A 25,463-nucleotide genomic window follows, 5' to 3' on the forward strand; every position below is an offset into this window, starting at 1 on the left:
TATTGTAACGATCCATGCCTAGGATTTGAAATCTAAATTCGGCATCTGATAGCCCCGACATTTCCCTACAACATGGTTGCATTACTTACTATTCGTTTGTAAGAGTGAAAACTATCCTAACTGACCAATACAAGTCATTTAAACATGTTTTATTTTCACTCATATGTATGTTAAGAAAAATTTTCAAGATGTCACCCAACATAGAACTGCTCGAAGCAAAACATGAGCAAAAAAAAAAATACACGTTGTTGTTGATATAAGTAGTACCTTTCAATTATTCGATTAGGAAAGATTACGGTTCTTGGGTATCTAATCAATTAACCCTTAAACTATCCTCGTGAAATAATTGAACGATAACTACTTCGAGTATTCGATTAGCAAGCTTAGACCTGAAATAGTCACGTTTTATTGTACATTTATGTTTTTATGTATTTATCGAACACCATAAGAGTAAGACTATATAAAGATTGAGCTCGATCGGGTCAGGGGTATTTTTGGAATAACTCGATCCTTGTTCAATAAACACGAGTTGAAAAAAGGAAGGGTATTATGTAATTTTTTAAAATATTAGGGTATTATTGAAATATATTTATCTTTTTAAAAATAAAACTTTTCTCACTTAAACGACGTCGTTGTGTTGTTCATCTACAGTGGAAATCTGATGCCCTAAACTTCCAAATCTGAAGCACCGTCGTCTGTTTCTCGATCGAAGATTTCAATTTCATCTTCAGACCCTAATTTCTTCTCTCTCTCTCTCTGCCGCCGATTCACTGTATCTTCAAGGTCTCTCTGTCTTCCAAGCGTTCGCACATTCACGCAACACTTTCAAATCTCGGTAAGCATATTTCTATAGTTACGTTGTATAGATCTATTCCCGCTTCGCTATTTTGAGGTAATTTTCACAATTTTTGACCTGTAATTTCATGTGCCATATGAGGTTTATCAAGTTAGAGTTTCTTGTTATGTGGTAGCTGAGTAGGTCGCTTACTGTTCTCGATTTCTGTACAAGGAAACAGTTTTGGATCAATTCAGTTGCCTTAAGAATTTGTAATTACATGTTAAAATAGTTTTGAGTGGTTCAATATTGTTCACTTTCACAGCTGTAGCGAGATTCTTAGACTGCGGGTCTCTGTCATTGGTTGCTGTGCAAATGAGGGGTAGGAGTTATACTCCATCACCGCCAAGGGGTTATGGAAGAAGGGGTCGGAGCCCTAGCCCTAGAGGGCGCTATGGGGGGGGACGTGGAAGAGACCTCCCCACTAGCCTTCTAGTTCGTAATCTTCGCCGTGACTGCAGGTTTGTTCTTGATGAGTATGTTATGTAGTTATGCTTATGTTTGTTATTTGTTTCTTATTGCCATGTTTCTTATTGCCCCAAAAGGTCTTTCGACCAATTTTCCTTTTCTAGAAAGTCTGTAGAAGGAGGGGGGTTGCTTTATTTTATTTTGTTTTGAGTCGATAATCTTTCTGTTACAAAGGAGCTTAGATAGGGGGAATAAGACATCACATAGTCTTAGGGAAATTGAAAAGTTCTCATCACATAGTCCTCTTTGGCCTTTCCCTTTCGGGCTTCCTTCCCCTCAAGCTTTTTAAAACGCATCTGCTAGGGAGAGGTCACACCTTTATAAAGAATGCTTCGTTTTCCTCCCCAACCGATGTGAGATCTCTCTCCCTCACAAAGTATTAGAATTCTACAATAATCATGAAATCTCTTATTCCAACAGCTATGAAAGAAACAAAATGAAATGGACCAAATAACTCTTTATAGTTCCTTTCATTGTCTTATAGGAGCCTAATATTTATTTGTAGCCTACGAAGTGTCTTAAGGCCGCTCCCTTCACTTGCAGCAAGGCACTCACCCCTCAAAAAGGCTTGCTGTGTTGTGCCTCGGGTTAATTGACTTGTTTTTCCCGTCGTTTTATGCCCTCCTTTGGAAAGCTATTGTTATATCTTTCAAGAATCTCGTGCAAATGCTCCCATATTTGTAAAAGTTTTTTTAAATGAAATTATGTTCATGATTCTGTTTGATTTTTGTATAAAATTGTGTGTTGTGCACTTTTGCGAACTTAGTTTTTCATAACTTCATTCTTAAGCATTGTAGAGTCGTTGCAGCCAAGCGTGCCTCACTTTAAAAACATTGTTCCACCCTAATACATAGGATGTATTCCACCACATTAGGTAGCCTTTTTTTTTTTTTTCCTTAGACAGAAGCCAAGTTATAGTAATTCAGTGGATCTTCTCCCTTGCGGTGCATCCATGATTCAGTTCTGACCTGCATCCATGAAATGAGATGAGTCTTTAGTGTCTGAATATAAGAATTTAATTTGGGTGCATTCTTGCATTGTCTTGTTCTGAATTGCAAGTTGCTTTGTGGAACTCTATGTAGTTTGAAATTAGTAATAGATTGATATATTACTGTTCGTGCTGCGGTACCAATTTTTTTACTACATATTGTTTTCTTAAAACACATTTACTGCATACTGCTATTCCTTCTTGCTTGCTGATCAAATATATTCAAGATGTTTAAAAAGCAATTTATAGTAAAAATATGATATAACCTGGTGTACCACTTATTAAAATTTATTTTTTGACACAGACCTGAGGATCTTCGTAGACCATTTGGACAGTTTGGTGCCATTAAGGACATATACCTACCAAAGGATTATCATACTGGGTGAGCATATCTGAGCTGTATGGTAGGATTTGCAGATTCGTGGGAAGTGTTTTTTTTTTTTAATTAGAAAAAAAATACAATTTTATACTTTGTGCATATGGTTTTTAAGTAATTCTGTAAATTTTATACAACGTTTTTAGTCTCTGTGATATAATATACTTAGTGGTATCGGAGAGAACATGTTTTCAATGATTTCCTTGCTTTCGAACAAAATGGTTTTAGCACAATCCATGAGAAACGTTTTTAGTCTCTATTGTGTTTCATCTTTCAAATTGTGCATCTGATGATAGAGGCATTTCTTTCTGGTTCTTTTGTTTTTTTGTTTTTTTCTTAAATCAAATATTAGGTCTGTTTATTGAACGTTTGAAGATTTAACAGTGAAAAATGTTTTGAAGAAGACATCAAGTAATTAGAGTTCTATTGAAGATGATGTTAATGGTAGTGAAGATTGGAAGGAAGTTGGATTTGAGTACATAGAAGATGTTCCCAAGTCTTTGAAGAATTTCAAGTCATCTTAAATCTGACACATGCAAGGTCAGCAGCCAAGTGCTTGCTTTATTATCACAGGCCTTCAATATTCCAAGGGATATGGTGGACAGTTTTATTAGAGAAGGTTTCTAGCAGGCCAAGTTCCTGACCTGATTCTGTGGCTTTACATTAACTTTTCTTTTATAACTTTCCCGTTTTTGCTTCTTTTGTGCAACAATTTTGCAGAGAACCACGTGGCTTCGGCTTCGTGCAATATGTAGATCCCGCTGATGCTGCAGATGCTAAGCATCAGATGGATGGCTGTGTTCTTCTCGGTCGGGAGCTGACTGTGGTCTATGCTGAGGAAAACAGGAAGAAGCCATCTGATATGAGGACGAGGGAGAGAGGAAGGTATGAAGCTGGCCTTGTATCAATTGTTTACAGTTCGGTATAGCATTTGTTAAACAAAATTAATATTTCAGTTTTATAAACAGTGGGCGATTTTATGATCGAAGAAGATCTCCTCCACGGTCTTCTCGTTCGCCACGATATTCTCGTTCCCCAGCTCCACGCCATGCAAGGTATTCTCGTTCACCTGCTCCGCGCCATGCAAGGTCTAGGTCCCGCAGTTATGACAATGCATCCCCGCCACCAAAACCAAGAGCTTACTCAAGGTATTCTTTCAATACATTGCTTGTTACATCCTAGTTCTTTATTCAGTCTGCTTGAGCCACAATTTTTTCTATATGTCAATGCAGATCCGCGTCCCCTCCTGACAGACGGAATAGTCGAGAGAGGTCTTTCCCACGACAGCCGAGCCGTGGTAGGTCATTCTCCCGATCTCCACGACTCGATGGTTCGAGAAGTAGAAGTCCGAGTCCAGCACGTGGCAGAAGTCGAAGTCCAAGCCCATTGAGAGGCTGAAGCCTGAGCATACCTGGAGCCGAAGTCCACGACAAATGGAGATGGGAGCCGAAGTCAACAGGAAAACAACTCGAAACTTGGACGAGAACAACTACAATGTACTATTGCCATTGTTTAGTTTGATATCTCCGCTATAGACATCATTTCGTCGTTTATATTGTTGTTCGGTAGCGTTCGTTCGTACTTAGGAATCTATGCGTTATCAAGAGTTTGAGTACTTTTTTTTTTTTTTTTTTTTTTTTTTTTTTTTTTTTTNCCTGTTGTGGTGATGCATTACAATATATTTCAAGCTTTTCTATCATCATATTATCGACTTATTTAGATAATAAATAACGTAGTAAAATTATTAAAAATATTTATCATTCTGATAATATTTTTTTTATGCTAGCTATATATTTTCCATGGATGAAAATAATAATAATAATAAAATAAATAAATAATTTTCACAGATAATTGCTTCCAGCTAAGTAAGTTGGCCACGTCAACCATGTGTGAAGTGGGGTCCACCTTCTCGTCCACGAATATTTCTTGGATTCCATGATTAACCCTCCTTCGGGAGCCGTTATAATTTTCAAATAAATTATATAATAATAATAATAATAATAATATATATATATATATATATATATTTTTTTTTGCAGTGAAGCGACCACTTCATTTAAAATTATTTCTCATATTAATCTCCTTCAATTGCAAAATTTTAATTTTATCCACTTAGAATTTCGAAGCTTATTATAATTCAAATAAAAACCCATAAATTATTATAAATCACTAATTTAATTTTATTTATCAAAATTTATAATTAAAAATAATTTCACGACATTTAGTATATAAAAAAAATCATAGTTAATTATACATTAATTATAAAAAATATTTTTTTTAGTACTAAAAAAAACATAAATTAACCCGGAGATGTTTTAATCAAATTTCATTCAAATTATTCTTTATTCAAATTATTCTTTATCTTCGATTTATTTGAATATTGCTAAGGAAAACCTGCAATTTATTTACTTATGAAGTACGCTCATAAAGTTGACAAGTAGAAGTCATTAATGAACGATTTACCTCGTTGGAGTACCATTTGCTCATCAAATTGGGTTCTTCCAATCCCGCTTCTAAAACTTTTTTTTTTTTTTAACTAATTTGACAAAAGTTTCAAACTTTGAGGATGAATAGTGTAAATTATTCCAAATTTGAAAAAAAAAAAACAAAAAAAAAAAAAGTGAAATGCCACAAAAAAAGTGTTGTACATACCCAATTTTGTATTAAACGGCAAAATCATCTCATTCATCCCTCACGCCGCTACCCATCACTTTGTTCTTCCAAATCGAATCTTCTCATACGACTTTTGGGTTAAATTTAAACAAAATCCAACAATTTCCAGTCCCCACTTACCCATTCTCCCCTCTTCTCTTGCTCAAATTTTATCCTCTTTTCTGTTCAAACCAAACGAAAGAGAAAAAAAAAACCCCAATCCCCCCATCAAACCAAAATGAACGGCGACGATCACGATCCCTTCTGCACGAGAATCCATGCCCCTTTGCTTCCTCTAAAAGAGAAAAGAAAAAGGCATACAATAAAGTTTTTAAGTTTGGTATGCCATTTTCTTCGCATTTCTTGTCAGTGTTTACACCTTCAGTCGATATTCATTTCAATATCACAAGATCAGCCCTGTTTAGAACACGGTGGGGTAAGATTCTTGTTGTTTTCGGACTGATTTTAAGTTGAAACTGTTGATTTTCTGAAGCTTTTTCACTGTTCTGGGCTGCTGAGAATCTCTGTTTGTGCGTTTAGTGGTTTGGTTCTGTTCTGTAGCTGACTGAAATCTGTTGGAATTGCAGTGATCTTTCAGATTGGGTACTTGCCCACTTCTTGTTTTTAGTTTTCTTAGGTGGGTTCTTTGTTGTTTTGTAGTTTATGGCTGAGTTTTTGTGTTGATTTATGAACTTTGGCTTTCCAGTAGTTCTTAGTCTGTAGAAGAAGAATGATAGAGGGGTTTCTGTTTATGATGTTCTTTGGAAGCTAAGCTACTAGTTTGAAATTCTCTGATCTTTCTGTGAGATCCGATGTTGGTTGGAGAGGGAACGAAGCATTACTTATAAGGGTGTGGAAACCTCTCCTTAGTATACGCGTTTTAAAAACCGTGAGGCTGACGGCGGTACGTAAAGGGACAAAGCAGATAATGTCTACTAGCGGTGGGCTTGGACTGTTACAAATGGTATAAGAGCCAGACAGTAGATGGTGTGCTAGCGAGGACGTTGGGCACCCAAAGGGGGTGGATTGTGAGATCCCACATTGGTTGGAGAGGGAAACGAAGCATTACTTATAAGGGTGTGGAAACCTCTCCCTAGCATACGGGTTTTAGAAACCGCGAGGTTGACAGCGATACGTAACAGGTCAAAGCGGACATATCTACTAGTGATGGGTTTGAGAAGTTACAAATGGTATAAGAGCCAGACACCAGGTGGTGTGTCAGCGAGAACGCTGCCCTCAAGGGGGGTGGATTGTGAGATCCCACATTGGTTGGAGAGGGGAACGGAGCATTACTTATAAAGATGTGGAAACCCCTCCCTTGCATACACGTTTTAAAAACCGTAAGGTTGACGGTGATACGTAACAAGCCAAAATGGACAATATCTGCTAGCAGTGTGTTTGAGCGGCGAGGAGTGAGAGACAAGATTGAAAGACAGGATCTCATTTGTTAGCTCAGCTACAGTGTGTGTGTATGTGTGTTTGGTCTATATTTTTATGCCTGAGGATCTGCAGAAGCAACTTCTTTTGTAATGTTTTGAGTGTGGAATTGTTCTTCCCCCAAACTCTTGACATTTCACATGACTTGATTGCAGATTGTTCGTGCTTTCTCGATCGAGTTTCGGGAGTTTGATTCTTACGACGCAGAGTAAGTAGCAGGAAGCTGAAAAGTCGAAGTCTTGGTTGATTCGAAAATGCCCGAAAGGTGTCATGGAGCTGTGATCTTGCTTCTATTTGGCATGTGTGTCAATGCATTAGGTATAGTTCTTCAACATCCTTTCGTAGTTCCTGTTCTAAATTCAGATTGCTTGGAATATGATCTCAATTATCTATTTGTTACTGAGATGTGTTCTTGACATCAATAGGTGCCTTTGTGGGGGTTAACCTCGGAACCGACGTCTCGAATCTTCCATCAGCTTCAGGTATCGTTGCAATTCTTAAAACCCATCGGATTACTCATCTCCGACTCTATAATGCCGATTCCCAGCTGCTAAAGGCCCTAGCAAACAGTAGCATTGAAGTAATCGTTGGCGTCACGAATGAGGAAGTTCTCAGGATTGGTGAATCTCCAGCAGCTGCTGCAGCCTGGGTTAACAAAAACATCGCTGCTTACTTGCCGGGAACGAATATTACAGCCATTGCCGTCGGCAGTGAGGTTCTTACAGCAATTCCTCATGTTGGTCCAGTCTTGGTTCCAGCCATGTATTCACTACATAAAGCCTTGGTTGCTGCCAATCTAAACGATCTGATCAAAGTTTCCACTCCCCAATCGATGGACTTAATACCCCGGCCTTTTCCCCCGTCCACCGCTACCTTTAACGCTTCGTGGAACTCGACTATCTCTCAGCTCCTCCAGTTTTTAAAGAACACGAAGTCCTACTACATGCTGAATGCCTATCCTTATTATGGATACACTACTGAGAATGGAATTTTTCCGTTAGATTACGCACTTTTCCGGTCACTTCCCGCAGTTAAGCAGATTGTTGACCCGAACACTCTTTTCCATTACAATAGTATGTTTGATGCTATGGTTGATGCAACGTACTACTCGATCGACGCATTCAAGTTTTCTGGGATTCCTATCGTGGTTACTGAGACGGGCTGGCCTTGGTTTGGTGGAGCAAATGAACCTGATGCTACAATTCAAAATGCTGGCACCTACATTAGCAATCTGATCAGGAGAGTTTCGAACGATTCAGGGCCACCTAGTCAGCCAACGACACCAATCAACACGTACCTTTACGAGCTGTTTAATGAAGACAAGAGGCCCGGTCCAATCTCGGAAAAGAATTGGGGTATACTTTTCCCCAATGGCTCGGCTGTTTATCCTTTGGGTCTGATCTCGGGTCGTTCGACAGGAAATTCTTCTGCAGTTTATTGTGTGGTTAAAGATGGCGCGGATGAAGATAAGCTGGAAGATGGCCTGAATTGGGCTTGTGGACAAGGAGGGGCTAACTGTGCTGCTATTCAGCGTGCGAGGCCATGCTTTCTCCCTAATAACATTACTAACCATGCTTCTTATGCATATAATGATTACTATCAGAAAAGTCGTAGTGCTGGTGGAACGTGCGACTTCGATGGCACTGCTATGCTTACGACGATCGATCCGAGTAAGTTCTTTTAACCGTTCTTCTCCTTGTTCCTTCGATTTAGTAAGTAGATGCTTACGACAGGTTCCTTGACGAGCACGAACTTACTAGACCTAGTTATTTATTTGTTATTACTTGGTGTTTAGTCAGAGTCCTTACTTCTCCTTGCACTAGTTGGACATCCTTTATCCTGGTGGACGTCCTAATATGAGTTATGTTGTGAGATCCCAGATCGGTTGGAGAGGGGAACGAAACATTCTTTATAAGGGTGTGGAAACCTCTCCCTAGTAAATGCGTTTAAAATCCTTGAGGGGAGCCCAAAAGGGAAAGTCCAAAGAGGACAACATCTGCTAGCAGTGGGCTTGAGTTGGTACAAATGGTATCAGAGCTAGACACCGTGCGGTGTGCCAACGAGGACACTTGGCCCCGGAGAGGGGTGGATTGTGAGATCCCAAATCGGTTGAAGAGGGGAACGAAACATTCTTTATAAGTGTGTTGAAACCTCTCTCTAATAGACACGTTTTAAAAACCTTGAAGGGAAACCCGAAAGGGAAAGCCCCAAGATGACAATATCTACGTGGACTTGGGTTATTACAAATGGTATCAAAGCCAGACACCAGGTGGTGTGTCAGCGAGGACGCTTGGCCCTGAAGGAGGGTGGATTGTGAGATCCCACATCGGTTGGAGAGGGGAACGAAACATTCTTTATATGGGTGTGGAAACCTCTCCCTAGTAGATGCGTTTTAAAAACCTTGAGGGAAAGTCCGAAAGGGAAAATCCAAAGAGGACGATCTGCTAGCGGTGAGCTTGGGCTGTTACAAATGGTATCAGAGGCAGACATCGGGTGTTGTGCTAGTGTGGACATTGGGCCCCGAAGAGGTGTGGATTGTGAGATCCCACATTGGTTAGAGAAGAGAACAAAACATTCTTTATAAGGGTGTGGAAGCCTCTCCCTACTAGACGCGTTTTAAAATCCTTGAGGGGAAGCCCGAAAGGAAAAGTCCAAAAAGGACAATATCGGCTAGCAGTGAGCTTAGGCTGTTACATAATATACAACCCGTGGTCCCGTATTCATGTTAGATTGCTTGTATATATCATACATAAGTTTCTTCTATCGTTCTATTTTGCTTAACATTGTTCGTAAAGGTGTGCCACACAGTGTTTGTGCACGCACCTGCCATCCTCAACTAGCCGAGTTTTGATTCTCACACGAATATCTAGCAGTTTTATCCTATACTGTTTGTAATGCTCGTTCGAACGACTCGATCTGATATCGACTGTTCGGGTTTCTCCTTCAATCCAATCTCTCTCACTTTCTTCCCCCATCTTTTGCAGGTCATGGATCCTGCATATTCACAGGAAGGTAAGTGGGAAAATTACACCAAAATGAAATCATCTGTTTATATATCAATTACTTGAGTTCTAAACTGTTTCAAATATTGAAAAACAGTGCCAATTCACGCGGGGGAGGCGGATTTTCTCCTGAAGCAGCCATGGGGCCTTCAGGTCTGCTTCCTGGTGCAAGTTCAAAGCTGCAGGTCTCTTCATTTCAGCTCTTGATTTTGTTCATCTTTTCGTGGGCTTTAATGTTTTGATATGAATGATTCTTCTTCAAGTTCTTACCATTCTTCAGATTGCTAATTTATTGAGCACATAAATCCTTCAAGTTCTTACATTTCTGGTAGTTTGTAGGTGCTCTGTTTATTATTAGTTCATTGTTCATTGTAATTTACTCTTATGAGGTGGGGGGAGTAACTGTGTTTAGTTTATGATCAATTTATATTATTTTTGGAGTTAATTGATGTATATTGTGAGATTTCATGTCGGTTTAGAGACGGGAACGAAACATTCCTTATAAGAGTGTGGAAACCTCTCCCTAGTAGACGTGTTTTAAGATCGTAAAGCTGAGGGGGATATGTAACGGGTAAAAACGGACAATGGGCTTGGACTGTTGCAAATGGTATTAGAGCTAGACACCGAGCGGTGTGTCAATAGGATGTTGGGCCTCCAAGGGGGTGGATTGTGAGATCCCACAGCGGTTGGAGAGGGGAACAAAGCATTTCTTACAAGGGTGTGAAAACCTCTCCTTAAGATGCGTTTTAAAAAACGGTGAGATTGGTGATACATAATGGGCCAAAGTGGGTCATATCGGATAACGGTGGGAAGCATCGTGGATTTTAAGATCTCACATTCTTATAAGAGTGCGGAAACCTCTTCCTAGTAGACGCGTTTTAAAAACAGTAAAGTTGACGACGATACGTAATGGGCTAAAGTGGACCATATCTTACAACGGTGAGAAGTATGGTGGATTGTGAGATCTCACCTTAGTTGGAGAGGGAAATGACCCATTCTCATAAGAGTGTGGAAACCTAACAGACGCGTTTTAAAAACAGTGAAGTTGACGACGATACGTAACGAGTTAAAGTGGACTATATCTGACAGTAGTGATGGGAAGCAATTGGAGAGGTAAACAAAACAAACAAAACATTCGTGACTGTGAAAACTTCTCTCCACATAAACAAAACATTCGTGAGTGTGAAAACTTCTCTCCACATTTTAAAAAATAGCGAATGAAGTTAAAAGAGAGTAATGAAGTTAAAAGAGAGTGAAGTTGATAAAGATAAGCATTGTCCACATTTTAAAAAATAGCGAATGAAGTTAAAAGAGAGTGAAGTTGATAAAGATAAGCATTGTGGTAAAAATAGTGCGCATTGTGCTAAAAATAGTGCGCATTGTGCTAGAGTGTACCACCATTTTAAAAAATAGTGCAACTATAAGCTTGGACAACTATAAGCTTGGGCTAAAGTGTACATAAAATGTACCATAAGCTTGGGCTAAAGTGTACACTAAAGTGTACATAAAATGTACCATAAGCTTGGGCAACTATAAGCTTGGGCTAAAGTGTACATAAAGTGGTACATAAAGTGGTAACTAAGTGTGTGACTAAAGTGTACATAAAGTGGTAACTAAGTGTACATAAAGTGTACCATAAGCTTGGGCAACTATAAGCTTGGGCTAAAGTGTACCCAACTATAAGCTTGGGCTAAATGTATATAAGCTTGGGCTAAAGTGTACCAAGCTTGGGCAACTATAAGTTTGGGCTAAAGTGTACCATTTTAGTGAAGTTGACGACGATAAAGCATCGGGCTAAAAGTATACCATTTTAAAAAATAGTATTGGGCTAACGTGAACCGTACCATTTTAAAAAATGGGCTAAAGTGTACCATTTTTAGTGAAGTTGATAAGCACTATAAGTAACATTTTAAAAAATAGCATTGGGCTAACGTGGACACTTTGAGTGAAGTTGATTAAAAAATAGTGAAGTTGACCGTTGGCTAAAATGAACCATATCTTATAGTGGCTAAAATGAACCATATCTTATAGGCTTATGTGAGTGTGAAAACCTCTCCCCGCCTTTTAAAAAATAGTGAAGTGTAAGCATGGGACTAAGTGGACCATATCTTGAGTGTGAACCTATAAGCATGAGACTAAGTGGACCATAGCCATATATGAGTGTGAAAACCTCTCTCCGCATTAAAAAAAAAAGTAAAGTTGACAGCTATAATCGACCATATCTTACCGCCATTTTAAAAAATAGTGAATTTAACAGCTATAAGCATTGGGCTAGGACCATATCTTTAAATCATTTTAAAATAAAAAAAATAGTGAAAAAAATAGTGAAATTGACGGGGTATGCTAAACTGGACCATATAATAGGGGCATTTTAAAAAAGAGTGAATTTGACCACGATTTTTAAAAAAAAAAACAGTAAAGTTGACAACGATACGCATTGGACTAAAGTAAATTATGAGTCTAAAATAGACCGCATTTTAAAAAACAGTGAAATTGACAACGATACGCATTCACTAAAGTAAACATAGGTCTAAAATAAACAGCATTCTACAAAAATAGTGAAGTTAGACAACAATATTCATTGGGCTAGAGTAAACCATATGTATAAAATAGATAGATACGCATTGGGCTAGAGTAAACCATATGTATAAAATAGACGGATACGCATTGGACTAAAGTAAACCATAGGTATAAAATAGACGGATACGCATTGGACTAAAGTAAACCATAGGTGACCGCATTTTAAAAAGTAGTGAAGTTGACAAACATAGGTGCATTTTAAAAAATAGTGAGGTTGACAACGATAGTTATGGTTAATAGACGGACATTGGTCTAAATTAAACCATATCTAGGCTAAATTAGACTATATCTTATTGGGTGAGAAGCATCTGGATTGTGAGATACGAGATCGATTGGAGAGGGAAACAAATCCTTGATCTGTCCTTATTAGACGCATTTTAAAATAGTGAAATCGACGACGATAGCAGAAGTGAACCATATTTGATAGCAGTGAGAAACATTATTCCTTATTAGACGCATTTTAAAAACAGTGAAATCGACCACGATAGCAAAAGTGAACCATATTTGATAATAGTGAGAAACATCATTCCTTACGAGGATACGAATGCCTCTCTTATCAGTGCGTTTTAAGAATAATGAGTCGTACGATGATCGTAACGGGCTAAGCCATACAATATCTACTTGTGGTTACTAGTGCTGGGCTTGGATTTGGACTCATATTAAATCGTGAATCTTACTATTATCGTAATGGGCTAGGCCATACAATATCGTTACTAGTGGTGGGCTTGAATCCAACTAGTGCTGGGCTTGGATTTGGATCTTACTATTATCGTAATGGGCTAGGCCATACAATATCGTTACTAGTGGCTAGGCCATACAATATCGTTACTAGTGGTGGGCTTGAGTTTGGACTCATATTAAATCGTGAATGGTTTAGACTCAAACGCTCAGATATATATTATAAAAAGATGTAAAACTAAATCAAACCCGAATCAAATCAAAGATTCTAAATGTATTCAATCATATTAATTCAAATCCTAACCAAATTGTATCATAATCCATCTATTTAAAGTCCCCTTTATTTAAGGAAATTCTTCATCTTCTCATAATTCATCATTCATCATCATTCAATGGATCATCAAATTGGTGTCCCAAATCCACACCCCCATCAAAAACCCACCTCAAATTCCGACTTACCTCCTCCAATCCTCCCCACAACCACCCCAAATTCCCCCATCCCTGCCGCAAAAAAGCTCACATTAATCCCCCTCATCTTCCTCATCTACTTCGAGGTCGCCGGTGGCCCCTATGGCGAGGAGCCAGCCGTCCAAGCCGCCGGACCACTCCTCGCCATCATAGGCTTCATCGTCTTCCCTTTCATATGGAGCGTCCCAGAGGCGCTGATCACGGCTGAGCTCTCCACCGCCTTCCCCGGCAACGGCGGCTTCGTCATCTGGGCCCAAAGAGCCTTCGGACCCTTCTGGGGCTCTCTCATGGGCACCTGGAAAATCCTCAGCGGCGTTATCAACATAGCCGCTTACCCTGTTCTCTGCATCAATTACATTCAGAAAATCGCCCCCCAGCTCCAATCCGGCTGGCCCCGCCGCACCGCCCTCCTCGCCTCCTCCGTCGTCCTCGCCGCCCTCAACTACATCGGCCTCACCATCGTCGGATATGTCGCCGTCGTTCTAGCTCTGTTATCCATCTTACCCTTCATCTTAATGACATTAATCGCCATCCCCAAAATCAAACCCCACCGGTGGGGAAATCCCGGCGATAAATCGATAAAAACAGATTGGAATCTGTATCTCAACACTCTGTTTTGGAACCTGAATTTCTGGGATAACGTCAGCACACTCGCCGGAGAAGTAGAAAAACCCAAAAAAACCTTCCCAATTGCTCTGTTCATATCAGTAATTATCACTTGTCTTTCTTACTTAATCCCACTTCTCGCCGTCACCGGCGCCGTCGACATTCAACAATCCGCTTGGGAATCCGGATTCCACGCCCAAGCGGCAGAGACACTCGCCGGAAAATGGCTCAAAATCCTCCTGGAAATCGGAGCCTGCTTGTCGGCGATTGGACTATTCGAAGCTCAATTAAGTAGCAGTGCATATCAAATTCTGGGTATGGCGGAAATTGGGATTTTACCCAAATTCTTCGCGGCGAGAGCGAAATGGTTCAACACTCCATGGATTGGGATTGTGATTTGCACGGCGATCTCTGTTGGGGTTTCGTATTTGGACTTCACAGACATTGTTGCGTCGGCGAATTTCATGTATAGCTTGGGGATGCTGCTGGAATTCTCGTCGTTCATATGGCTGAGATGGAAGCATTCCGCCATGGAAAGGCCGTTCAAGGTTCCGTTGGAGCTGCCGGGGTTGATCGTGATGTGTTTGGTCCCGTCGGCGTTTTTGGTGGTTTTGATGGTTTTTACGCATACCACCGTGTTCTTGGTCAGTGCTTCCATGACCGCCGCCGGGATTGTCTGGTTCGGGTTGATGAAGATTTGTAGGAAGAAGAAGATCTTCATCTTCAATCCAAGACCTGAAGATTAGGAACAATTATTCTTTTTTTTTTTTTTTAATTTTTTTAATTTTTTAATTTTTTTTTTTAAATTTGTAATTAGTTATTATTATTTTTTTATTTTTTTATTTTTTAGATTTGAACTTATATATATTTTTTTCTTAAAAATATTATATCAATCAATTAATTTTAAAGTTTTTAATTATATCAATCTAATTTGTTAAAAAAGAATTTTAGGCATTTAGTTGTATTTTCTATTTTTCTATATTAAAAAATAACTTTATATATATATTATTTAAAAAAAATATATTATATCACTCAAATTTTGTTAATTTTAATTTTTTTTAATTATATCACTCTAATTTTTTAAAAAAAGAATTTTAGGCATTTAGTTGTATTTTTTTNTGGGCTTGAATCCAACTAGTGCTGGGCTTGGATTTGGATCTTACTATTATCGTAATGGGCTAGGCCATACAATATCGTTACTAGTGGCTAGGCCATACAATATCGTTACTAGTGGTGGGCTTGAGTTTGGACTCATATTAAATCGTGAATGGTTTAGACTCAAACGCTCAGATATATATTATAAAAAGATGTAAAACTAAATCAAACCCGAATCAAATCAAAGATTCTAAATGTATTCAATCATATTAATTCAAATCCTAACCAAATTGTATCATAATCCATCTATTTAAAGTCCCCTTTATTTAAGGAAATTCTTCATCTTCTCATAATTCATCATTCATCATCATTCAATGGATCATCAAATTGGTGTCCCAAATCCACACCCCCATCAAAAACCCACCTCAAATTCCGACTTACCTCCTCCAATCCTCCCCACAACCACCCCAAATTCCCCCATCCCTGCCGCAAAAAAGCTCACATTAATCCCCCTCATCTTCCTCATCTACTTCGAGGTCGCCGGTGGCCCCTATGGCGAGGAGCCAGCCGTCCAAGCCGCCGGACCACTCCTCGCCATCATAGGCTTCATCGTCTTCCCTTTCATATGGAGCGTCCCAGAGGCGCTGATCACGGCTGAGCTCTCCACCGCCTTCCCCGGCAACGGCGGCTTCGTCATCTGGGCCCAAAGAGCCTTCGGACCCTTCTGGGGCTCTCTCATGGGCACCTGGAAAATCCTCAGCGGCGTTATCAACATAGCCGCTTACCCTGTTCTCTGCATCAATTACATTCAGAAAATCGCCCCCCAGCTCCAATCCGGCTGGCCCCGCCGCACCGCCCTCCTCGCCTCCTCCGTCGTCCTCGCCGCCCTCAACTACATCGGCCTCACCATCGTCGGATATGTCGCCGTCGTTCTAGCTCTGTTATCCATCTTACCCTTCATCTTAATGACATTAATCGCCATCCCCAAAATCAAACCCCACCGGTGGGGAAATCCCGGCGATAAATCGATAAAAACAGATTGGAATCTGTATCTCAACACTCTGTTTTGGAACCTGAATTTCTGGGATAACGTCAGCACACTCGCCGGAGAAGTAGAAAAACCCAAAAAAACCTTCCCAATTGCTCTGTTCATATCAGTAATTATCACTTGTCTTTCTTACTTAATCCCACTTCTCGCCGTCACCGGCGCCGTCGACATTCAACAATCCGCTTGGGAATCCGGATTCCACGCCCAAGCGGCAGAGACACTCGCCGGAAAATGGCTCAAAATCCTCCTGGAAATCGGAGCCTGCTTGTCGGCGATTGGACTATTCGAAGCTCAATTAAGTAGCAGTGCATATCAAATTCTGGGTATGGCGGAAATTGGGATTTTACCCAAATTCTTCGCGGCGAGAGCGAAATGGTTCAACACTCCATGGATTGGGATTGTGATTTGCACGGCGATCTCTGTTGGGGTTTCGTATTTGGACTTCACAGACATTGTTGCGTCGGCGAATTTCATGTATAGCTTGGGGATGCTGCTGGAATTCTCGTCGTTCATATGGCTGAGATGGAAGCATTCCGCCATGGAAAGGCCGTTCAAGGTTCCGTTGGAGCTGCCGGGGTTGATCGTGATGTGTTTGGTCCCGTCGGCGTTTTTGGTGGTTTTGATGGTTTTTACGCATACCACCGTGTTCTTGGTCAGTGCTTCCATGACCGCCGCCGGGATTGTCTGGTTCGGGTTGATGAAGATTTGTAGGAAGAAGAAGATCTTCATCTTCAATCCAAGACCTGAAGATTAGGAACAATTATTCTTTTTTTTTTTTTTTAATTTTTTTAATTTTTTAATTTTTTTTTTTAAATTTGTAATTAGTTATTATTATTTTTTTATTTTTTTATTTTTTAGATTTGAACTTATATATATTTTTTTCTTAAAAATATTATATCAATCAATTAATTTTAAAGTTTTTAATTATATCAATCTAATTTGTTAAAAAAGAATTTTAGGCATTTAGTTGTATTTTCTATTTTTCTATATTAAAAAATAACTTTATATATATATTATTTAAAAAAAATATATTATATCACTCAAATTTTGTTAATTTTAATTTTTTTTAATTATATCACTCTAATTTTTTAAAAAAAGAATTTTAGGCATTTAGTTGTATTTTTTTATATGATTTTAAATTAATTGAAAATAATTATGAATAAATGAATTGATATAAATAGTTGTATATATTAATTTTTTTAAAAATAATAATTTAATAGATTGACCTAAAAAAAATTTATTTCTATATGATATTTGACTTAAGGTTTAATGACCATTTTCGAACTTATTTTAATATTTCATTTTTTTAATTTTTTCTTAATTCTCGATCTTTAAGTATTTTTTCTCGTGTCGCTCCTATTTTCTTCCTAATCCAGCGACAATCGTAACGACAACGAGTGAAGCTGTTTTTTTCCAGCAATGACTAGGAAGCACGTTGAACCACTGAAAGGTCTTGGTAGCGCTTACTTCTCTTTGGCATGTCACTCTTTGTCGAGGGATTGTCACGGATTGACGGGCCAACAAAACAAGGGCGAGGGAGCGAGAGCAAAGAAGTAAAGAGTGAGATTGAGAGCGAGAAAGTGAGCTAGAGTTGGAGCGGGATCGAGAGCGAGAGTGAATTAAATAAAAAACAAAAAATAGTAATTTAAAAAAAAAAAAAAAAAAAAAAACNGGCTAGGCCATACAATATCGTTACTAGTGGTGGGCTTGAGTTTGGACTCATATTAAATCGTGAATGGTTTAGACTCAAACGCTCAGATATATATTATAAAAAGATGTAAAACTAAATCAAACCCGAATCAAATCAAAGATTCTAAATGTATTCAATCATATTAATTCAAATCCTAACCAAATTGTATCATAATCCATCTATTTAAAGTCCCCTTTATTTAAGGAAATTCTTCATCTTCTCATAATTCATCATTCATCATCATTCAATGGATCATCAAATTGGTGTCCCAAATCCACACCCCCATCAAAAACCCACCTCAAATTCCGACTTACCTCCTCCAATCCTCCCCACAACCACCCCAAATTCCCCCATCCCTGCCGCAAAAAAGCTCACATTAATCCCCCTCATCTTCCTCATCTACTTCGAGGTCGCCGGTGGCCCCTATGGCGAGGAGCCAGCCGTCCAAGCCGCCGGACCACTCCTCGCCATCATAGGCTTCATCGTCTTCCCTTTCATATGGAGCGTCCCAGAGGCGCTGATCACGGCTGAGCTCTCCACCGCCTTCCCCGGCAACGGCGGCTTCGTCATCTGGGCCCAAAGAGCCTTCGGACCCTTCTGGGGCTCTCTCATGGGCACCTGGAAAATCCTCAGCGGCGTTATCAACATAGCCGCTTACCCTGTTCTCTGCATCAATTACATTCAGAAAATCGCCCCCCAGCTCCAATCCGGCTGGCCCCGCCGCACCGCCCTCCTCGCCTCCTCCGTCGTCCTCGCCGCCCTCAACTACATCGGCCTCACCATCGTCGGATATGTCGCCGTCGTTCTAGCTCTGTTATCCATCTTACCCTTCATCTTAATGACATTAATCGCCATCCCCAAAATCAAACCCCACCGGTGGGGAAATCCCGGCGATAAATCGATAAAAACAGATTGGAATCTGTATCTCAACACTCTGTTTTGGAACCTGAATTTCTGGGATAACGTCAGCACACTCGCCGGAGAAGTAGAAAAACCCAAAAAAACCTTCCCAATTGCTCTGTTCATATCAGTAATTATCACTTGTCTTTCTTACTTAATCCCACTTCTCGCCGTCACCGGCGCCGTCGACATTCAACAATCCGCTTGGGAATCCGGATTCCACGCCCAAGCGGCAGAGACACTCGCCGGAAAATGGCTCAAAATCCTCCTGGAAATCGGAGCCTGCTTGTCGGCGATTGGACTATTCGAAGCTCAATTAAGTAGCAGTGCATATCAAATTCTGGGTATGGCGGAAATTGGGATTTTACCCAAATTCTTCGCGGCGAGAGCGAAATGGTTCAACACTCCATGGATTGGGATTGTGATTTGCACGGCGATCTCTGTTGGGGTTTCGTATTTGGACTTCACAGACATTGTTGCGTCGGCGAATTTCATGTATAGCTTGGGGATGCTGCTGGAATTCTCGTCGTTCATATGGCTGAGATGGAAGCATTCCGCCATGGAAAGGCCGTTCAAGGTTCCGTTGGAGCTGCCGGGGTTGATCGTGATGTGTTTGGTCCCGTCGGCGTTTTTGGTGGTTTTGATGGTTTTTACGCATACCACCGTGTTCTTGGTCAGTGCTTCCATGACCGCCGCCGGGATTGTCTGGTTCGGGTTGATGAAGATTTGTAGGAAGAAGAAGATCTTCATCTTCAATCCAAGACCTGAAGATTAGGAACAATTATTCTTTTTTTTTTTTTTTAATTTTTTTAATTTTTTAATTTTTTTTTTTAAATTTGTAATTAGTTATTATTATTTTTTTATTTTTTTATTTTTTAGATTTGAACTTATATATATTTTTTTCTTAAAAATATTATATCAATCAATTAATTTTAAAGTTTTTAATTATATCAATCTAATTTGTTAAAAAAGAATTTTAGGCATTTAGTTGTATTTTCTATTTTTCTATATTAAAAAATAACTTTATATATATATTATTTAAAAAAAATATATTATATCACTCAAATTTTGTTAATTTTAATTTTTTTTAATTATATCACTCTAATTTTTTAAAAAAAGAATTTTAGGCATTTAGTTGTATTTTTTTATATGATTTTAAATTAATTGAAAATAATTATGAATAAATGAATTGATATAAATAGTTGTATATATTAATTTTTTTAAAAATAATAATTTAATAGATTGACCTAAAAAAAATTTATTTCTATATGATATTTGACTTAAGGTTTAATGACCATTTTCGAACTTATTTTAATATTTCATTTTTTTAATTTTTTCTTAATTCTCGATCTTTAAGTATTTTTTCTCGTGTCGCTCCTATTTTCTTCCTAATCCAGCGACAATCGTAACGACAACGAGTGAAGCTGTTTTTTTCCAGCAATGACTAGGAAGCACGTTGAACCACTGAAAGGTCTTGGTAGCGCTTACTTCTCTTTGGCATGTCACTCTTTGTCGAGGGATTGTCACGGATTGACGGGCCAACAAAACAAGGGCGAGGGAGCGAGAGCAAAGAAGTAAAGAGTGAGATTGAGAGCGAGAAAGTGAGCTAGAGTTGGAGCGGGATCGAGAGCGAGAGTGAATTAAATAAAAAACAAAAAATAGTAATTTAAAAAAAAAAAAAAAAAAAAAACCAAATTTTTAGGTCATGGTACAAAAATCCCTTGGGCTCCGTGTGACATACGCTTTCTTCTTTCTTTCTTCCGATTTTCCCGTCGTCGATGGCTGCTTTTCTATGCTAATTTCGTCGTGCGATCTCAGTTTCCGGTGAGTTTCTGTATTCTTTCTTTTTCTTTGAGCAATTTCCGATTAAGATTATTTTTATATCCAAGAACAAAATATTACCGCCATTCGATTAGATAATCTGTGGATTCAAATAGATTGGAGGTTTTTCATTTTCGCATCATGATGTTGTTGTTAATTATGAATTCCCTGTGGAAAGTTGAAATGGTTATAGGAACGTTTTCAATTCTGCGAATGATGGACGAAACTTGTTTTTCGATTTATAGGGTTTGTTGTGATGGATTGTGTCACTCCCATGCTTCTCTGGTGTTCTGGAGTAGTGGATATGGATGTATTTTCTCCGAGGCATTTAGTTTTTGCATCTCAGAAAAGTTTTACTTCTGGGAGGAAATCGTTGAACTCTGTATTTTCAAGGTCGATTTGTTCTCGGTTCTCGGTTTCTCGATTTCGAATTCGTGCAAAGCGTTCGCGTTTTCAAGGTACTTTTCTTCATTTAATGAATATGGATGATTTATTTGATCATTTTCATGGTTTCTATGATAATAATTAATGGAAATGACACAAGAATTCCAATGCTATATCATTAGAAAAGTCAAGATTTTTTTTTTTTTTTTTTTTTTTTTTATNGCCCCCCAATGGTATAAACCACATGATTTGGTTGTGAACTTTCAATTTCAATTCTATGTCTAGTAGATCTATTAATTTTAAAAAATTTGAAAGTTCAAGTAATTTTGAAAGTTTAGGTACTGAATCGACACAAATCTCAGATTTTAGGAACTAAAATTATGTAACCCTTTGGTGTTGGATTGAGTTACGTTTTTTTTCTTTTTACTTTGATATTAAAGTTCTTGCAAGTTCGTGTAACCTGGTCGCAGATTTTCAGGATTATGCCAAACCTTCACATCTTTTACAAGCCTCGGAAGTGGAGGTCTGCACGAAAACTTCAATTGAGAAAATCCTATCATCTATGAAGGGAGATGAATCTCATGCCTTGTTCAAGGTTGATATAAGCACTAGCAAGCTCTATGGATCTAGTCTAAGTGACCTGAATGCTGGAATTCTCCTGTGCTTGATAGATGAAAAGGGTAATTCTATATTACAAAGGATACCTGCAAGTTTGACGACAGATCATTATCTTTCAAAAGAGAAGGATGTTTTGGATGGTCCTGAAATTCTCTTATTCCAAAGAGGTTCTTCGGATGAGTTCGTCCTCAAGGGACCTAAATTGGGTAGATTAGAATCTGTCTGGCTCAGCGTTGATTCAGGTTAAGTTTTAAAAACTTTTCGGTCTCTTTGCAGAACTTAAAATGATTTTGGCTAGAAATTTAACAAAACGTTTCTTCTTTCCTCATCTTATCCAGGCCAGTGGAGACTTGGAAGTCTAAGCTTGTATGTCATATCTCAGTCGAAATCTGAAGGGCATGAGCTTCAATACATGTGTCTCAAGTATGAATTCCCAGCCGAGGATATATTGCTCGGGGAGGGCGGCGACAAATCAATGGTAGAACTTAGGCCTTGCCTGGTATCAGAAGTATGTGGAATTGAGCCCTTGTTCTTCCTGAATGGAAGCTCCAACCTTTCAAATTTAGCCACTATTGACAGTATTTCCAATGAGGAAAGCATGAAAGAATATGCAGACTTGAAGCTCTCTTTGCTTACTTATGATGCCTTGTTGATTCTTGCTGGCACATCTGTTTCATCCTTCTCAGCTGGTGAAAATGCCGGCCTTGCATTCTTAGCTGGTGGCATTCTTGGTTTCTTGTATCTGTTGCTCTTGCAAAGATCTGTGGACGAGTTACCTGCCCCGACTTCAAATTCTGAAACAACTGTGAATGAAGATCGAAGATATAGAGGCCCTTTATCGGTCTTGGCACTGGCAGTTGGACTTTCCATTCTTACAGTTAAGTTCAACTTGGGAGATTCAACCATGATGCTGTCACCTAAAGAAGTGGTGATAGGAATGCTGGGATTTCTTGCGTGTAAAGTTGCTGTCGTTTTGGCTGCAGTGAAGCCAATGGCGCTGGGTCGTAAGGTAAATGAATGAACATGAATATTCTTGATTGGAATAGCAAGATAGTATAGTATACGAACCATACAAATTGGCTTGTAAATAGGGGAAAGAAGGAAATAAAAGAAGAAAAAAGAAAGAAAGTGACGAACATATCATGTAGGTGAAGAATACTTGTAAAGAATGTAGGAAGTATATGTATATATCATCATGCTTTTGCATCAATCCAAAGCTCCATAGTGTCCCTTATTTGGGTTTTATCTGCTTTTGCCCTTTCTGCCCTCCATTTTGATTTGTGCATCTTCTCCTGGATTGGAATACTTAAGGATGAAGGTTGGTTTGATTAACTTGTACTGACAAATATTATGGTGTCGAATAAAGAAGTCCGGAAAGTGTAGTCATGGTAAAATTTTATTAGACTGGCAACGTGTTTCAAAGGAATCATCTAGATAGTATTAAGCGGATAGATATGACTATTTAAAGAAAAACTTAGTGTACTTTACTTGATGGTTCAAGGCTTTAGATAAGGAAAGTCTGAATAATGTAGTTTGTTCGAGAGCTCTAAAGGAGTTGTTAGGAAAGACTTAATGGTACATTCAGAGGCATTTTAGGTCTACGAGGCGTAGACATGATTTTGTTTAAACGTAGTACACTAAAAAAATACAAAAAGGAAACTATACATCATGAAAACGTTAAAAGAAGGCAATAAAGTGATACAATGCAAGAGGTTTGACATTTAACGGCCATGCAGCCGTAGACAATACATAAATTTTCATTTGATAATGAAATTTGATATAGTAGAAGGATAATGTTATGGAAAGAAACATTTTGTTAACATTGTGGAAACAAAGATGAACATGCTTGGAAAGCTATCATTTCCATCTGCAAGAGACAGACAAAGAGATTAATGTCAGCTCTGGAAAGAAAAAACAAAAGCATGATTATCAGACAAGACACAACAATATCTAGAAGACATCGAAGATTATAATCATTTAGTGACAAGAAATTCATGCTAATGTTGCTATCATCCAACAACTTTCCAATCACAATCATTGTAGTTGTAGCGTAAAGGGACCTAATGTCCTTGAGATTTTTAAAACGCATCGGTTAGGGAGAGGTTTCTACATCCTTATAAAGAATGACTTGTTCCCCTCTCCAATCAATATGGAATCTTACAATGGTATTAGAGTCAGACACCGAGCGCGAGGAGGCTGAACTTCAAAGGAGGATGGTCACTAAACGGTGTGCCAACGAGAACACTAGGCCCCAAAAAGGAGTGGAGTTGGGGGTTCCACATCAATGGGAGAGGAGAACGAAGACGCTTGACCCCAGGAGGGGTGCACATCGGTTGGAGAGGGGAACAAAACATTCTTCATAAGGGTGTGTAAATCTCTCCTTACCAGACACGTCTTAAAAACGTTGAAGAGAATCCCGAAAAGAAAAAGCCCAAATAAAACAATCTCCGGTAGCGGTGTGCTTCGGCCGTTATAAAAGTTCACATTTTCTTTCCGATCTTCATTTTAACCACATAGATAGATCATACGAACAAGAATCTCAGTCAACAAAATCCAAAATCACAGCAAACAACCCAAATTTCAGAACACAAATTCCAGACCCATGATTCACAAGAACATTCATAAGCAGAAATCAAACTCAACAAACAATCAATCACTCAAGAAAATCAAATCCAATCCAACCCATATCAAAATTACCTCATATGGCTTCTGTTCTTCCTCCTAGGCAAGCCTTCCTTCTACAACCAGGAATCGTCCGGAACATTTCTGCCGGAAAAGTTTCAGACAAGGGTCCGACAAAGAACACGATGGTTCCAGATCCTTGATTAGACTTGAACCCAGAAACAGAGACCCACAAGAACAGCTTCTTAACTTGAATCCCAGAAACATCGGTCACAGACCCATAGCTCAATTTCCCCGTGATTTTCTTTTCGTAGTAAACCAGCTCACTGAGCATCACATAGCAATCGGTTTCGAGTTCGATTTCGAAGGCGCCGTCGTCTGAGAGAGTGTAGGACTTGACATTGTTGGGTAAGAGACCAGCGGGAAAACCGTAACGGAGTAGAAGTTCGTGGATGTCTGTTGGGTTGAGGGGTTTGTCTATTGATGAAAAGGAGAGATGGGTTTGGGTGGAAATGGCGAGAATTAGAAGGAATAGTGAAAATGGGGAGAGGTTTCTTGAGAAGGAAGCCATTGATGATGGAGGGTTTGAGGTGTGGGGAAGGGATCGTTGAAGAGGGTTTAAATAATTCGTTAAATAAGTGATGATTTCGTCGTTTTCTTAATAATTCATTACAATAATTCATTTCGAGACCGACAACTATATATATATATCACGGTCATGCTCGGCCGCATGCCCATGACAAGTCTGTTCATGTCTTTTCATATTCTAGTATTTTACTTTTGGCCGCATGCCCATGACAAGTCTGTTTATGTCTTTTCATATTCTAGTATTTTACTTTTGTATTTATAGTAGGTAGGATGTTTCAGAAATATCATGTCTAGGCGTGTCAGACATGAAATGCTTCAGAATATACTGTAGGGGAATACGACTGGTTGTCAACTTCTCCCTACTACCCAAGGTTATATACTGTGAGCCGTTGTTATTTATCTCTTGCTTGCTTATATAACGTCTCTTTCAAAAATCTCTCTCTGCCCTCGTTTTCTAAAATCTGGCTCTGATGCCACTTGTCACAATCGCACTTTTGATGGCAGTGGACTTGCGATGGTGCGACACTCACTTTCCAACGACAAGTGAGCTAAGCCAATTCGCTCTTGCGTTGCCTACGGCCAAGCAGCGTATGCTCATGTATATATA

General features: G+C 39.0%; 6 protein-coding genes and 1 long non-coding RNA gene across 11 annotated transcripts; 6 read left to right on the top strand and 1 right to left on the bottom strand.

The window, feature by feature from the left end:
• Positions 1-623: 623 nt before the first annotated feature.
• Positions 624-4,369, top strand: LOC111780356 (serine/arginine-rich SC35-like splicing factor SCL30A). Of its 2 annotated transcripts, none has more exons than XM_023660730.1 (6): positions 624-835; positions 1,101-1,296; positions 2,596-2,673; positions 3,388-3,552; positions 3,636-3,815; positions 3,900-4,369. In XM_023660730.1, the coding sequence occupies exons 2-6, from the start codon at positions 1,151-1,153 to the stop codon at positions 4,063-4,065; spliced, it is 735 nt and encodes a 244-aa protein (XP_023516498.1). In that variant the 5' UTR covers positions 624-835; positions 1,101-1,150; the 3' UTR covers positions 4,066-4,369. The 2 variants fall into 2 exon arrangements, with proteins under 2 accessions (XP_023516498.1, XP_023516500.1); XM_023660732.1 differs by having other exon boundaries at positions 689-892.
• A 1,078-nt stretch (positions 4,370-5,447) lies between these two features.
• Positions 5,448-10,211, top strand: LOC111780620 (glucan endo-1,3-beta-glucosidase 4-like). 4 transcript variants are annotated; one of them, XM_023661061.1, is made up of 6 exons: positions 5,448-5,755; positions 5,907-5,956; positions 6,912-7,074; positions 7,182-8,426; positions 9,741-9,768; positions 9,856-10,211. In XM_023661061.1, exons 3-6 carry the CDS (start codon positions 7,011-7,013, stop codon positions 9,998-10,000), a joined length of 1,482 nt encoding a protein of 493 aa, XP_023516829.1. In that variant the 5' UTR covers positions 5,448-5,755; positions 5,907-5,956; positions 6,912-7,010; the 3' UTR covers positions 10,001-10,211. The 4 variants fall into 4 exon arrangements, with proteins under 4 accessions (XP_023516829.1, XP_023516828.1, XP_023516832.1 ...); XM_023661060.1 differs by lacking the exon at positions 5,907-5,956; XM_023661064.1 differs by lacking the exon at positions 5,907-5,956 and having other exon boundaries at positions 5,448-5,750.
• A 3,197-nt stretch (positions 10,212-13,408) lies between these two features.
• On the top strand, positions 13,409-14,836 carry LOC111780524 (probable polyamine transporter At3g13620). Its single transcript, XM_023660949.1, has one exon. The coding sequence runs from the start codon at positions 13,409-13,411 to the stop codon at positions 14,834-14,836; it is 1,428 nt and encodes a 475-aa protein (XP_023516717.1).
• Positions 14,837-15,559: 723 nt separating this feature from the next.
• Positions 15,560-16,987, top strand: LOC111780525 (probable polyamine transporter At3g13620). The gene has a single exon (XM_023660950.1). It carries the CDS (start codon positions 15,560-15,562, stop codon positions 16,985-16,987), a length of 1,428 nt encoding a protein of 475 aa, XP_023516718.1.
• A 1,183-nt stretch (positions 16,988-18,170) lies between these two features.
• On the top strand, positions 18,171-19,598 carry LOC111780526 (probable polyamine transporter At3g13620). The gene has a single exon (XM_023660951.1). The coding sequence runs from the start codon at positions 18,171-18,173 to the stop codon at positions 19,596-19,598; it is 1,428 nt and encodes a 475-aa protein (XP_023516719.1).
• A 922-nt stretch (positions 19,599-20,520) lies between these two features.
• LOC111780609 lies at positions 20,521-22,891 on the top strand. Its single transcript, XM_023661050.1, has 4 exons — positions 20,521-20,647; positions 20,890-21,102; positions 21,499-21,888; positions 21,985-22,891. The coding sequence occupies exons 2-4, from the start codon at positions 20,901-20,903 to the stop codon at positions 22,665-22,667; spliced, it is 1,275 nt and encodes a 424-aa protein (XP_023516818.1). The 5' UTR covers positions 20,521-20,647; positions 20,890-20,900; the 3' UTR covers positions 22,668-22,891.
• A 401-nt stretch (positions 22,892-23,292) lies between these two features.
• On the bottom strand, positions 23,293-24,883 carry LOC111780610. Its single transcript, XR_002812866.1, has 2 exons — positions 24,344-24,883; positions 23,293-23,513 (listed from the first exon to the last, which is right to left on the bottom strand). It is a non-coding gene; the product is annotated as an uncharacterized LOC111780610 (long non-coding RNA).
• Positions 24,884-25,463: the final 580 nt, after the last annotated feature.

This window comes from Cucurbita pepo, chromosome LG18, assembly GCF_002806865.2.
Source record: "Cucurbita pepo subsp. pepo cultivar mu-cu-16 chromosome LG18, ASM280686v2, whole genome shotgun sequence".
Classification (NCBI taxonomy): domain Eukaryota; kingdom Viridiplantae; phylum Streptophyta; class Magnoliopsida; order Cucurbitales; family Cucurbitaceae; genus Cucurbita; species Cucurbita pepo.

Excerpts from the sequence above, each read along its gene's own strand:
- LOC111780609 (XM_023661050.1), top strand. The coding sequence starts at position 20,901 with ATGGATTGTGTCACTCCCATGCTTCTCTGGTGTTCTGGAGTAGTGGAT. Across the intron at positions 21,103-21,498 it reads AAAGCGTTCGCGTTTTCAAG|ATTTTCAGGATTATGCCAAA; the intron begins GTACTTTTCTTC and ends ACCTGGTCGCAG. Across the intron at positions 21,889-21,984 it reads CTGGCTCAGCGTTGATTCAG|GCCAGTGGAGACTTGGAAGT; the intron begins GTTAAGTTTTAA and ends CATCTTATCCAG.
- LOC111780526 (XM_023660951.1), top strand. The coding sequence starts at position 18,171 with ATGGATCATCAAATTGGTGTCCCAAATCCACACCCCCATCAAAAACCC.
- LOC111780525 (XM_023660950.1), top strand. The coding sequence starts at position 15,560 with ATGGATCATCAAATTGGTGTCCCAAATCCACACCCCCATCAAAAACCC.
- LOC111780356 (XM_023660730.1), top strand. The coding sequence starts at position 1,151 with ATGAGGGGTAGGAGTTATACTCCATCACCGCCAAGGGGTTATGGAAGA. Across the intron at positions 3,553-3,635 it reads AGGACGAGGGAGAGAGGAAG|TGGGCGATTTTATGATCGAA; the intron begins GTATGAAGCTGG and ends TTTTATAAACAG. Across the intron at positions 3,816-3,899 it reads AAACCAAGAGCTTACTCAAG|ATCCGCGTCCCCTCCTGACA; the intron begins GTATTCTTTCAA and ends ATGTCAATGCAG.
- LOC111780620 (XM_023661061.1), top strand. The coding sequence starts at position 7,011 with ATGCCCGAAAGGTGTCATGGAGCTGTGATCTTGCTTCTATTTGGCATG. Across the intron at positions 8,427-9,740 it reads GCTTACGACGATCGATCCGA|GTCATGGATCCTGCATATTC; the intron begins GTAAGTTCTTTT and ends CATCTTTTGCAG. Across the intron at positions 9,769-9,855 it reads TCCTGCATATTCACAGGAAG|TGCCAATTCACGCGGGGGAG; the intron begins GTAAGTGGGAAA and ends ATTGAAAAACAG.
- LOC111780524 (XM_023660949.1), top strand. The coding sequence starts at position 13,409 with ATGGATCATCAAATTGGTGTCCCAAATCCACACCCCCATCAAAAACCC.